Raw genomic sequence first — 14,846 nt, 5'->3', positions numbered from 1 at the left:
GTCATTTTTCATAATGGAGATTGCTATTTTGATTTGATTGTAGTGACAGCACCTTTTTAAAAGGTAATGCTAAAAGAGTCTCTGTTTTCTACGTAAACTAGTGTATATATGGTGCTGAAAAGCAGGTTTTAGTCTTAGATATTCAGTCCTGACGTTTACTGAAACAGATGGTTACTTTAATTCATTTTGTGGTGGTTATTTTTTGCTGTAGCCATTGTTGTTTGGTAATAATATGTTGTTGTGCTGTGTGATTCTTATTTACCATGCTCATTGTTGTGTTTATAATTGGTTGATTTGGTCTCTAAATCCAGTTAAATTCTTGCTGAAGATTTCCTTTCTCTATATGGGGCTGCTATTTTTTTTATTAGCAGCTGGAATGAATACAATTTTTATGTCTAAACTGAAAAGAATATTCACTTGGATTGCAGAGAACCTATTGAGTGAGTATTTATTCACGGTGATCATACATTCTCCTACAGTCCAAGCTATAAATCAGATGGGTAAAAAGGAAGTGAGATCACCATTCTCGGCTCCGAGCACGAGGACGTTGAAATAGCGTACAGAAGGATTGCCAAAAGGGAGAAAGTTCAAAAGAAAAAAAACTTAGCATACTTAAGATAACGTACTTGATAAGATTTGAATATTTACCTTATATACTAGTTAGAGTCTTTGGAATTTATTTATGACACATTGGGATGACATTTTTGTGGTGGAGCCCTTTTTTTTTTAGAACTTATGTGAATCTGTTGGTGTAAAAGAATTCAAGCATGACACTGACGAGTGAGTCGAAAATGACCATCTATTTTTCTTATGAAAGTAACCATCTAGATACATGGTGAACCGAACATCCAGTATACTATTTCTTAATACAGGGATATCTCTTTTGTATTTCAAGCTGACATTACTTGAATCTGATAAGTGTTGACTTCATTATCACTGTTCTTGAACCAATATACTATAATTTGTTTTGAGTACCTGCTACAGTTTACAAGGGTTGAATACCCGAAAACAACCATCCACGTATACAGTTACAGTAAACATCCGATTTCATACATAAATGAACATTCAACACATATAAGTAAAGATAAACATGTAACTACTATCTAAAGCGACTAGCTGCACACCGAATGAAATTAATCAAGCTCCTTATACAACAAAGCATCAGAACTTATCTAGATTAAATTGGTTCATTGAAATTAATCAAGTCTAGTTTCTTGCAACAATTACGAACACACCGGATACCAATATTTTTAGAGAATAAAGCCACCCGTTGCTAACAACAAAAGCATCACACTTGGCAATTGCTTCTTTGAAAAATATCATCTTCATCTACAATTGCCGACAAATGAATAACTATTGAAATCCTATATCCATGAAGAAAAATATTAAAGGTACTCGAAACCATTTCCAACAGATTCTAACTGCTGCCGAATGAGCTTAACAAAGACATGTAACTACCAGCTTGTTGGCGCTCATGCCGACAAACCGGAACAGCCAAATTCCATATTTTGAGAGGCCTCCAGAGGAACCACCTGCTAAACAACACAAAAAGATGACAACAATTAACTATTTGCATAGTAATGTACTAAATAATCGTGCAAGGTCGGATTAATTTAATCATGTACCGGAGCGACATTTAATTTATTCTCTATCTAGTTTATTCATCATATAAATATAGTTAATCTAAATATGCAGGATAAATATTTAGTCAACCATGAATTCATATCTCTTGAATATTTAACAATTATTTTACAGAGAGTCTAAATAACCACATCTCCATTAGCTATATTTTATATTATATACTTCACTAATACGGTTCTAGTGGAGCTTTGGAATCATTATCACACGCAAATTCTGCACATATCAAATATACATGATATTGAATTATCACATGCGAATTCTTCGTCCATATAATCATAAAAAGAATTTAATAAAATCATAGAAGTGGTTGCATGTGGAGTGCTTCTGTTGCATCTACTGAAGCATTTAACATAAAAAAGAGCCCCCTACTTTCACTAAGTGGAATGAATAAAAATCATAAACAAATAACCATCCGCTATGCATGCCGTCACATAAATTGCTTACCTTGTTGGATTCCTCACCCTCTTCTACGCAATGGTTGGGATCATTGTTATGTGAATTTGATGAATTTCCGTTACTGACGACCAATAGAACACCACATAGTGGTTGAATGAAATTCAATTCCATTTATGCTCTTCCGAGGTGTGATGGACGTCACAAACCTGACTCCACTTGTAATCCCTCTAACTTGTGAATGCCGACGTCGCAAGGAAGACGCAAGCCGGCAGCGACGGAATGCCTAAAGATAACAAAATTTAAGATAAATGCTGCCCAAACATAGGAATTAAATAAAAAATTTCACTCAGGCATTTCATCGAGCATATGATGTGCACAATATGTAAACAAGGATTTTCCACTCAATTTATGCAGCAATCAAATAAAAAAACCATCAAACATTTTGGAATCCAAAAAGTATCAATCCATTAATCTAAGCCTAATCTAAACACTAAAAGCAGATTTAAAAATTAGTTAACATAAATAAACGAAAGAACACGGGAAGGAGGAAGCATGGAACCTGCGTTGGAGAAAGGGGAAGAATGAAAAAAGAGGAGTAGCAGAGACGGCGTTGCAGCGGCACAGAGTTCAGCCGCTGCTGGGTTGCACTGGGGTTTCTCGCAGGTGGACTTGATGCGGTGCCGTCAAAACGCGCCGGACGACCAGAATGTGCTGCTGGGAGTTCACCGGTGCGGACTTCTGGTGACAAGACACGAGCCAGGGAGAAGATGCGTTATCACCGTCGGCAGGAGAAGCTGCGTTTTTGGTCTGTCCTTGCCCTTCAGAGAGAGATGTTCGTGGTTTTGGATTTCATATAACTGAATCCTAATTTTTCAAAAAACTAAAATTATCAAATCTTTATAATTAATACTTTTACCCATAATTTAATTTTAATTTCAATTAAACCCCATTGTATGCATTGTACAATAAAGCTATTGTCTCCTCATACTTTTCCTTGTAATAAATACAAAGATCAATAATATTTTGCTATTTTTTATTTTAGGAGTTTGTTAGAACATGTGTATGAGTTTACATGTGTGTGAGTTTGTTGTAATGTTATGCTCACCTATATTCATCATGTGTTCTTTGCCATTTCAAATTGAAAATAATTAGTTAAAGATTCACACATGATTTTTTTATTTCAGCGTTCAGACACATGTCTCAACAAATACATAACCACACTATCATACCATAGAAAGGATGCCTTTCATGCATCAAGCTTATATTCTCCCAAAATCTTGGTCTAACTGTTACTGCAACCATACATTAAATATAAGCTATCTATACAAATAATCCACTATGAAGGCATAAATAAAGTTAGGCGGTTTTCTTTTTTACCTTTTGATCCCTTTTAGCTTTACTTACAAGGATGTGTTCGTTTTGTGTTTTGTAGTATTGTAATCAAAGTATGTACAATGTTATAGCCTTTGAAATGCATCAAAATGAAATACACACATTTCTACTTTCATGCACATATTCCTCAATAAGCAAATCATTAGATATTATAATGAAAATTTGTATACAAAATTCTATTCACCAAGATTTATTCACCAAAACAAATTTGAGATCCATTCACCAAGTTCTATTAAGTTACCAAGTTCATCATGAAAATTCATACACAAAGTTCAATTATCCAAGTTTTATTCAAATATCACATAATAATAATTTATATAATACTACATCGAGAACTCTTCACTAAGTTCCATGTCGGCACTTGCATCAGAATCTCCTGCCCAAAACTCTTGTTCTTCATAATCTTCTTCAAGATCAGATGCCCAAAATTCCTGCAATATCAAATAAAATATTGATCAATCTCCACTCTTATTAATGAAAATTATATAACTAATATGTTGTCGTACGCAAATCAATAAATCAAGTATTACCATTTCTGCATCTGCATCCAAACCTTCCTCAACATGGTTCCTATTTATGCCATAAGAAGTTGCATTGGTCTGCTGCTGAATATCCTTTACCAATGGACAAGATTTTTTATTGTGCCCTTCTATGCGACAAATACTACATCGTTGTGATTTTCATTTTACCTTCTCACCTGGACGACACTTAAACCTACAATTTTGTAGATTTTTAGGAAAAATACCATCTGAATTATCAGCTTCAGCACCAACTTGCTTTTCTTGTTCATCTTCAATCTCGAAATCTTCGATTAGGCTCATAACAGTATCTTGAACAAGGTGGAATCTCTCCTGCCTTCGACTAGCGACATAGGACAGCTGCCAACACCAATCCATCAAGCATCCATATTGACTCAATATTATAGACTCCCAAGTAACGCCACTTGAATCGAAAGTGCTTGTCTTGGCATTCTTCGACCATCTTGTCAACACAAGAGACTTTGGCAGCTCAAGGATGTTAAGAAACACCAGCACACAAACTATATGCTCACACGGAATTCCAAAAGAATCCATCCTTAAGCATGAACAATTAAATTTTGTCCTTTCATTATCCACAGACACCTCCCATGAACTATTTAGACTTCCATATTTAGATATTATATAAAGTACAAATGAATCAAATGCCACATCTTTCACAACCTTCATTCTTGCAGCCCTAACAAGCATTGGTCGAAATATAAAAAATATTTTTCGTGTATAGAAATTTGATGCAGACCTTTTCAGAGGTTCTAATGCTGTTTTAAGTATCAGAAGACCAGAAATGAAAACATAGTCAGCTTCAACCTCCTTATATCTTAGGTAGGTAAGACACCGCTTAAAATGCTTTATGAAATCAACCAAATTGTATTGAGATTTAACATATTTTGCAATAATAGAGTGCAAACCTTCGCATCGAGAAGTTGTCTTAAATCCTGCAAAAAACTTGCCTCGAATATGTGTAGTGGCCCACATATGCCTTTTCTCGTACATGTCAATAATCTAAATGTTTCCCATTTAAGAATATTTGGGTGTGCGATATATGTTCCCATTGCACCACCTAATCGCACTAAAATGGACCCCAAAGAAAATTGGGGATATATGTTGGATATGATTCTCCCTCTATAGTGAGGTATCTTGAGATACAAATTGGAGATGTATTTAAATCTCGGTTTGCGGATTGTCATTTTGATAAATCAAAATTTCCAACATTAGGGGGGAGAGAATAAGCTTCCCGAAAAGGAACTTAATTGGAATGCATCATCATTGATGCATTTAGATCCTTGATCAGGGCAATGTGAACTAGAAGTTCAAAAGATTATACATTTACAAAGAATAGCAAATGAATTGCTAGATGCATTTTCCAATATAAAGAGGATAACCAAATCTTATATACCAGCGGAAAATGCCCCAATTCGAATTGATGTCCTAGTAGGACAAGTAGCCACTAAAACAAATTCACGCCAGAAGCGTGGCAGGGCGAAAAATGCCCCAATTCAAATTGATGTCCCAGTTGGACAAATTGCCACCGAAGCAAATACACGCCAGAAGCGTGGCAGGCTTGTCGGTTCCAAAGACAAAAGTCCTCAAAAGAGAAAAGAGGTAAATACTATTCCTATTGAAAAAGATATTGTAGAGACACCTGCAGTTGTCCAAAATTCTGATATAGTTATAACGCCAGAAGACGTTCAGGTACCTAAAAATTGTGAAAATGATGAGATCTCGATAAATTATGTCTTTACAGGAGAGAAATGGGACCGAAATAAGACAATTGTCAATGAAATATTTGCATATAATGTGTCATTAAATATCATACATGAAATTAAGGATCTTGAGCCAAGATCAGTCGAAGAATGTCGACAAAGGAATGATTGGCCAAAATGGAAAGAAGCCATGAAGGCTGAATTAGACTCACTTGCAAAACGTGAAGTCTTTAGACCTGTAGTCCGTACACCAGAAGATGTAAAACCTATTGGATACCGGTGGGTATTTGTGAAAAAACGAAATGAGAAAAATAAAGTTGTGCGCTACAAAGCCCGACTTGTGGCACAAGGTTTTTCACAAAGGCCTGGTATAGATTATGAAAAAACGTATTCCCCTGTAGTAGATGCGATAACCTTGCGTTATTTGGTCAGTTTATCTGCATATCATAAACTGCATATGCATTTAATGAATGTGGTAACAGCCTATTGTACGGCTCATTAGATCGGGATATCTATATGAAAGTCCCTGAAAGACTAAAGATATCTAAACCATCTAGTGAATATTCGCAAGGGTTATACTCAGTTAAATTGCAAAGATCTTTATATGGTCTAAAGTAATCTGGACGAATGTGGAATAATCGTCTTACTGAGTATCTGGCCAAAAATGGATTTAAGAATGATAATATCTGCCCATGTGTTTTCATAAAGAAAACCACATCTGGATTTATTATAATTGCTGTGTATGTTGATGATTTAAATATCATTGGAACTCCTGAAGAGATTCCAACAATTATAAAAACTCTAAAAGAATAGTTTGAGATGAAAGATCTTGGAAGAACTAAATTTTGTCTCGGCCTGCAGATCGAGCATATAAAAAAATGGGATCTTTATTCATCAAACAACATACACAGATAAGATCTTGAAAAGATTTTATATGGATAAGTTACATCTCTTGAGTACCCCAATGATCGTAAGATCTTTGGATGTGGAAAAGGATCAATGCCGTCCTAAGAAAGAGAATGAAGACATCCTTGGTCCTGAAGTACCATATCTTAGTGCTGTTGGCGCACTAATGTATCTTGCTAATAATACATGAACTGATATATTATATGCTGTGAATTTACTAGCAAGATATAGTTCTTCTCCAACCAGAACACATTGGAGTGGAATCAAACAGATCTTTCGATATGTTCATGGAACGGTTGATATGGGATTGTTTTATCCCTATGGATCCAAGTCACAACTAGTTGGCTATACAAATGCTGGATACTTGTCTGATCCACATAAAGGGATATCTCAAACAGGATACCTGTTCACATATGGTGAAACAGCTATATCATGGAGGTCCACAAAACAGACAATTGTAGCAACATCCTCTAATCATGCTGAAATACTAGCGATTCATGAAGCAAGTTGCGAGTATTTTTAGCTCAGGAGTTTGATCAAATATATTCTGTCATCATGTGGACCGATTGATCATAAGATAGCTCCAACTGTCCTATTTGAAAAATAATAAAGCATGCATTGCTCAACTAAAAGGTGGATACATCAAAGATCCGTTCAAGTGATAATCTGGCAGATTTATTTACAACGTCACTCCCAAAATCTTCATTTGAAAAATTGGTACATCATATTGAGATGTGTCGATTTCGAGATGTTAAATGATGTCGACAAGAAGGGGAGACTGTACTCTTTTTTCCTTGGTCAGTTTTTTTCCATTGGATTTTTCTTGACAAGGTTTTTAATGAGGCAGTTTCCGTCACAAATGATTTTGTACTCTTTTTCCTTCACTAAAGTTTTTTCCCATTGGGTTTTCTTTAGTAAGGTTTTAATAAGGCATAATCCTAAATGGTATCCAAGGAGGAGTGTTGTGATAAGAATGAGTATGTGGATGTCATTTATTATGGGCGGCTGATGAGCGGATAATTTGTACGCTTTTTGGCATTGTTTTTAGTATGTTTTTAGTATCTTTTAGTTAGTTTTTAGTATATTTTTATTAGTTTTTAATTAAAATTCACTTTTCTGGACTTTACTATGAGTTTGTGTGTTTTTCTGTGATTTCAGGTATTTTCTGGCTAAAATTGAGGGATCTGAGCAAAAATCTGATCCAGAGACTCAAAAGAACTGCAGATGCTGTTGGATTCTGACCTCCCTGCACTCGAAGTGAATTTTCTGGAGCTACAGAAGCCCAATTGGCGCGCTCTCAACGGCGTTGGAAAGTAGACATCCTGGGCTTTCCAGAAATATATGATAGTCCATACTTTGCCCAAGATTTGATGGCCCAAACCGGCGTTCAAAGTCACCTCAAGAAATCCCAGCGTTAAACGCCGGAACTGGCACCTAAATGGGAGTTAAACGCCCAAACTGGCATAAAAGCTGGCGTTTAACTCCAAGAAGAGTCTCTACACGAAATCTCTTCGTTGCTCAGCCCAAGCACACACCAAGTGGGCCCGGAAGTGGATTTTTATGTCATTTACTCATCTTTGTACACCTTAGGCTACTAGTTATCTATAAGTAGGACCTTTTACTATTGTATCTAGAGACTTTGGTAGCTATCTTCGTTTTATGCTATCTTAGATCATTGGGAGGCTGGCCATTCGGCCATGCCTAGACCTTATGCTTATGTATTTTCAACGGTGGAGTTTCTACACACCATAGATTAAGGTGTGGAGCTCTGCTGTACCTCGAGTATTAATGCAATTACTATTGTTCTTCTATTCAATTCCGCTTGTTCTTTGTCCAAGATATCACTTGTTCTTCAACTTGATGAATGTGATGATCCGTGACACTCATCATCATTCTCACTCATGAACAAGGTGACTGACAACCATTCTTGTTCTACAAGCAACCAAGGCTTTAGTGAATGTTTCTTGGATTCCTGATAACACGATGCATGGTTGATCGCCTGACAACCGAGTGCTCGCCTGACAAACGAGCCAGCCATTCCGTGAGATCAGAGTCTTCGTGGTATAGGCGAGAACTGATGGCGGCATTCAAGAGAATCCGGAAGGTCTAACCTTGTCTGTGGTATTCTGAGTAGGATTCAATGATTGAATGACTGTGACGTGCTTCAAACTCCTGAGGGCGGGGCGTTAGTGACAGACGCAAAAGAATCACTGGATTCTATTCCGGCCTGATTGAGAACCGACAGATGGATAGCCGTGCCGTGACAGGGTGCGTTGAACATTTCCAATGAGAGGATGGGAGGTAGCCATTGACAACGGTGAAACCCTTGCATAAGCTTGCCATGGAAAGGAGTAAGAAGGATTGGATGAAGACAGTAGGAAAGCAGAGAGACGGAAGGGAAGGCATCTTCATACGCTTATCTGAAGTTCCTACCAATGATATACATAAGTATCTCTATCTTTATCTTTATGCTTTATTCGTTTATCACTATACCCATTTGAGTCTGCCTGACTGAGATTTACAAGGTGACCATAGCTTGCTTCATACCAACAATCTCCGTGGGATCGACCCTTACTCACGTAAGGTATTACTTGGACGACCCAGTGCACTTGCTGGTTAGTTGTGCGAAGTTGTGTAATGCCATGGGATTGAGCACCAAGTTTTTGGAGTTCATGACCGGGGATTATGAGAGTTTTGAAAAGTATTGTTCACAATTTCGCGCACCAAGTTTTTGGCGCCGTTGCCGGGGATTGTTCGTGTATGGACAACTGACGGTTCATCTTGTTGCTTAGATTAGGTATTTTTCTTCATAGTTCTTAAGAATGAATTCTAGTGTTTCAAGGTGATGTTCTTATCATCACCAAAGCTGATTGATTCTCATCAATCTAGCTCTTGAATGCAATGTCCTGCTGAAGCTTGGCCGGCCATGTCTAATTCCTTTAGACTAAAGCTTTAGACTAACATTGCATGATTCCTGGAATTCTCATTAAGAATTTTGATACCTTTATTTTCCTTTTCACTTAATTTTCGAAAAAGCACAAAAAAAAAATTTATAAAATCATAAAATCCAAAAATATTTCTTGTTTAAGTCTAGTGTCTCATTTTAAGTTTGGTGTCAATTGCATGTTTCTGTTCTTCTTGCATTTTTCGAATTTATGCATGTGTCTTAATTAATCTTCAAGTTGTTCTTGATGATTTTCTTGTTTTGATCTTTGAATTCTATTGACTTGAGTGTTTTGTTGTTTCTCATATGCATTCTCATTTTGTTAGTGTCAGTAGTATACAAACTGCTAAGTTTGGTGTCTTGCATGCATTGTTATTTGATTTTATTTGCATTTTGATTATTCCTCATTATTAAAAATCCAAAAATATTTTTAATTTGTGTCTTTTCAAGTCAATAACACAGAGAATTGAAGATTTAGAACATACTGCAGAGGAATCACACAGAAAAAGCTGGGCATTCAAAAATGCCCAGTGAAGAAGACAGACTGGCGTTTAAACGCCAGCCAGGGTACCTGGTTGGGCGTTTAACGCCCAAAAGGGTAGAGTTTTGGGCGTTAAACGCCAGAATGTGCACCATTCTGGGCGTTTAACGCCAGGATGGTGCTAGGGGGAAGATTTTGTTTTCAAATCAATTTTTTTTCAAGTTTTCAAAGTTTTTCAAAATCAAATCTTTTTCAAATCATATCTTTTCAATCAAATGTTTTCAAAATCAATTTCTTTCCTTTTTCAAAGATACTTACTAACAATTAATGATTTGATTGAACATCTCAAATTTGTTGCCTTTTTCTGTTGAGAAAGGTTTAATGTTTGAATCATATCTTTTCTTGTTAGGCAAGTCACTAATTTTCAAAATCAAATCCTTTAAAATTGTTTTCAAAACATATCTTTTAAAATTATTTTCAAATCATATATTCTCAATCACATCTCTTTAAAACTAATCATATCTTCTTAACCTCATCTTTTTCAAAATAGTTTTCAATCAAATCTTTTTTATTTCTAATCCCAATTCCTTTTTCAAAAATCACTTGATTTCTTTCTTACTTTTATTTTCGAAAATCAATTAAGTGTTTTTCAAAATGTTTTCAAAATCTTTTTAATTGAATTTTCGAAAATCTTCTTCCTCTCCTCCCACATCCTTCTATTTATGGAGTACTACTCCTTCTTAATGCACAATTCGAACTCTATCTAATCAAGTTCGAATTCTTCTACCTTCTTTTCTTCTATTTTTCTTTTCCTCTGACACCTCAAGGAATCTCTATACTGTGACATAGAGGATTCCACATCTTCTTGTTCTCTTCTCTTTCATATGAGCAGGAGCAGAGACAAAGGCATTCTTGTTGAAGCTGACCCTGAACCTGAAAGGACCTTGAAGAGAAAGCTAAGAGAAGCCAAAGCACAACTCTCTTTAGAGGACCTGACCGAATTCTTCAAAGAAGAAGAACACATGGCAGCCGAAAACAACAACAATGCCAACAATGCAAGGAAGGTGATGGGTGACTTTACTGCACCTACTCCCAATTTCTATGGGAGAAGCATCTCTATCCCTGCCATTGGAGCAAACAACTTTGAGCTTAAGCCTCAGTTAGTTTCTCTAATGCAACAGAATTGCAAATTCCATAGACTTCCAATGGAAGATCCTCATCAGTTTTTAGCTGAGTTCTTGCAAATCTGTGACACAGTCAAGACTAATGGGGTTGATCCTGAGGTCTACAGACTGATGCTATTCCCTTTTGCTGTAAGAGACAGAGCTAGAATATGGTTGGACTCACAACCTAAAGATAGCCTGGACTCTTGGGAAAAGCTAGTCAATGCCTTCTTGGCAAAGTTCTTTCCACCTCAAAAATGGAGTAAGCTTAGAGTGGAAGTCCAAACCTTCAGACAGAAGGATGGAGAATCCCTCTATGAAGCTTGGGAAAGATACAAACAATTAATCAGAAAATGTCCCTCAGACATGCTTTCTGAATGGAGCATCATAGGTATTTTCTATGATGGTCTCTCTGAACTATCCAAGATGTCTTTGGATAGCTCTGCTGGAGGATCTCTTCATCTGAAGAAGACGCCTACAGAGGCTCAGGAACTAATTGAGATGGTTGCAAATAACCAATTCATGTACACTTCTGAAAGGAATCCTGTGAACAATGGGACAAGTCAGAAGAAAGGAGTTCTTGAGATTGATGCCCTGAACGACATTCTGGCTCAGAACAAGATATTGACTCAACAAGTCAATTTGATCTCTCAAAGTCTGTCTGGAATGCAAAATGCACCAAGCAGTACTAAGGATGCTTCATCTGAAGAAGATGCTTATGATCCTGAGAACCCTTCAATGGAAGAGGTGAATTACCTAGGAAAGCCCTATGGAAACACCTATAATTCTTCATGGAGAAATCACCCAAATTTCTCATGGAAGAATCAAGAGAGACCTCAACAAGGTTTCAATAATAATAATGGTGGAAGAAACAGGCTTGGCAATAACAAGCCTTTTCCATCATCTTCTCAGCAACAGACAGAGAGTTCTAAGCAGAATACCTCTGACTTAGCAACAATGGTCTCTGATCTAATCAAAACCACTCAAAGTTTCATGAATGAAACAAGGTCCTCCATCAGAAATTTGGAAGGACAAGTGGGACAGCTGAGCAAGAAAATTACTGAACTCCCTCCTAGTACTCTCCCAAGTAATACAGAAGAAAATCCAAAAGGAGAGTGCAAAGCCATAACCATGGCCGAATATGGAGAGGAAAGAGAGGAGGTGGACGCCACTGAGGAAGACCTCAATGGGCGTGCACCAACCTCCTCTGAGTTCCCCAATGAGGAACCATGGGAATCTGAGGCTCAAAATGAGACCATAGAGATTCCATTGGACTTACTTCTGCCTTTCATGAGCTCTGATGAGTATTCCTCCTCTGAAGAGGATGAGTATGTCACTGAAAAATAAGTTGCTAAATATCTTGGAGCAATCATGAAGCTAAATGACAAGTTATTTGGAAATGAGACTTGGGAAGATGAATCTCCCTTGCTCACCAAAGAACTGGATGACTTGTCTAGGCAGAAATTACCTCAAAAGAGACAAGATCCTGGAAAGTTTTCCATACCTTGTACCATAGGCACCATGACCTTCAAGAAGGCCCTGTGTGACTTAGGGTCAAGTGTGAACCTCATGCCTCTCTCTGTAATGGAGAAGCTAGGGATCTTTGAGGTACAAGCTGCAAGAATCTCATTGGAGATGGCAGACAACTCAAGAAAACAAGCTCATGGACTTGTAGAGAATGTTTTGGTAAAAGTTGAAGACCATTACATCCCTACTGATTTCATAGTCCTAGAGACTGGGAAGTGCATGGATGAATCCATCATCCTTGGCAGACCCTTCCTAGCCACAGCAAAGGCTGTGATTGATGTTGATAGAGGTGAACTAATCATTCAAGTGAATGAAGAATCCTTTGTGTTTAAGGCTCAAGGATATCCCTCTGTCACCATGGAGATGAAGCTTGAAGAGCTTCCCTCAAATCAGAGACAAATAGAGCCCCCAAAGTCAAACTCTAAGTTTGGTGTTGGGAGGCCACAACCAAACTCTAAGTTTGGTGTTGAACCCCCACATTCAAACTCTAAGTTTGGTGTTGAGAGGTTCCCACATTGCTCTGATCATTTGTAAGGCTCAATGAGAGCCATCTGTCAAGCTACTGACATTAAAGAAGCGCTTGTTGGGAGGCAACCCAATGATTATATTTTATATATTTTCTTTTGTTATTTTATATTTTTTTTGTAGGTTGATGATCATAAGAAGTCACAAAATCAATGAAAAAAGCAAAAACAAAATGAAAAACAGGAAGAAAAATAGCACACCCTGGAGGAAGATGTTGCTGGCGTTCAAACGCCAGTAAGCCTAGCAGTTGGGCGTTTAACGCCCAGTCTGGCACCATTCTGGGCGTTTAACGCCAGAAAGGGGCACCAGACTGGCGTTAAACGCCAGAAAAGGGCAAGAACCTGGCGTTAAACGCCAGGAATGGGCATCAGCCCGGCGTTTAACGCCAGAAATGGCTCAAAACGTGATTTTGAGCAACATTTGGTGCAGGGATGACTTTTCCTTGACACCACAGGATCTGTGGACCCCACAGGACCCCCACCTACCCCACCACCACCCTCTCTCTTCTTCCCCCATTCACCAATCACCTCAATACCTCTTCCCCAAAAACCCCTCACCTATCAAATCCCATCTTTCTCTTCCCCACTCACATCCATCCTTCATAAATCCCCACCAACCTCACCCTTCAAATTCAAACCACTTTCCCTCCTAAACGCACCCATACATGGCCGAACTCCATCTCCCCTCTCTCCTATAAATACCCTTCTTCACTTCTCCATTTTCACACAACCTAAACACCACTTCTCCCCCTTCTTTGGCCGAATACACTAAGCCATTCCCTTCTCCCTCATTTCTTCTTCTTCTACTCTCTTCTTTCTTCTTTTGCTCGAGGACGAGCAAACCTTTTAAGTTTGGTGTGGTAAAAGCGTTGCTTTTTCGTTTTTCCATAACCATTTATGGCATCCAAGGTCGGAGAAACCTCTAGAAAGAGGAAAGGGAAGGCAAAAGCTTCCACCTCCGAGTCATGGGAGATGGATAGATTCATCTCAAGGGTGCATCAAGACCACTTCTATGAAGTTGTGGCCTTAAAGAAGGTGATCCCCGAGGTCCCCTTTTCACTCAAAAAGGGTGAATATCCGGAGATCCGCCATGAGATCCGAAGAAGAGGTTGGGAAGTACTTACCAACCCCATTCAACAAGTCGGAATCTTGATGGTTCAAGAGATCTATGCCAATGCATGGATCACAAAGAACCATGATCAAAGTATGAACCCGGATCCAAAGAATTATCTTACTATGGTTCGGGGGAAATACTTGGATTTTAGTCCGGAAAGTGTAAGGTTGGCGTTCAACTTGCCTATGATGCAAGGAGATGAACATCCTTACACAAGAAGGGTCAACTTTGATCAAAGGTTGGACCAAGTCCTCACAGTTATATGTGAAGAGGGCGCACAATGGAAGAGAGATTCAAGAGGCAAGCCGGTTCAATTGAGAAGGCATGACCTCAAGCCCATGGCTAGAGGATGGTTAGAGTTCATTCAACGCTCAATCATTCCCACTAGCAACCGGTCCGAAGTTACTCTAGACCGAGCCATCATGATTCATAGCATCATGATTGGAGAAGAAGTGGAAGTTCATGAGGTTATAGCCCAAGAACTCTATAAAGTGGCGGACAAGTCTTCCACCTTGGCAA

The 14,846-nt window shown here is 38.0% G+C and overlaps 1 protein-coding gene and 1 non-coding gene across 2 annotated transcripts; both read right to left on the bottom strand.

The window, feature by feature from the left end:
* Nucleotides 1–1,206: 1,206 nt before the first annotated feature.
* On the bottom strand, nucleotides 1,207–4,958 carry LOC130965858 (protein FAR1-RELATED SEQUENCE 9-like). The gene is made up of 7 exons (XM_057890620.1): nucleotides 4,175–4,958; nucleotides 3,960–4,078; nucleotides 3,757–3,860; nucleotides 2,244–2,320; nucleotides 1,815–1,854; nucleotides 1,487–1,532; nucleotides 1,207–1,329 (listed from the first exon to the last, which is right to left on the bottom strand). The coding sequence occupies exons 1-7, from the start codon at nucleotides 4,956–4,958 to the stop codon at nucleotides 1,207–1,209; spliced, it is 1,293 nt and encodes a 430-aa protein (XP_057746603.1).
* A 6,468-nt stretch (nucleotides 4,959–11,426) lies between these two features.
* On the bottom strand, nucleotides 11,427–11,534 carry LOC130971313 (small nucleolar RNA R71). The gene has a single exon (XR_009082538.1). It is a non-coding gene; the product is annotated as a small nucleolar RNA R71 (small nucleolar RNA).
* Nucleotides 11,535–14,846: the final 3,312 nt, after the last annotated feature.

Source organism: Arachis stenosperma, chromosome 3 (assembly GCF_014773155.1).
Source record: "Arachis stenosperma cultivar V10309 chromosome 3, arast.V10309.gnm1.PFL2, whole genome shotgun sequence".
Taxonomy (NCBI): Eukaryota; Viridiplantae; Streptophyta; class Magnoliopsida; order Fabales; family Fabaceae; genus Arachis; species Arachis stenosperma.
Note: the sequence above shows the minus strand (reverse complement) of the source record. Positions and strands in the feature narration are given on the sequence as shown.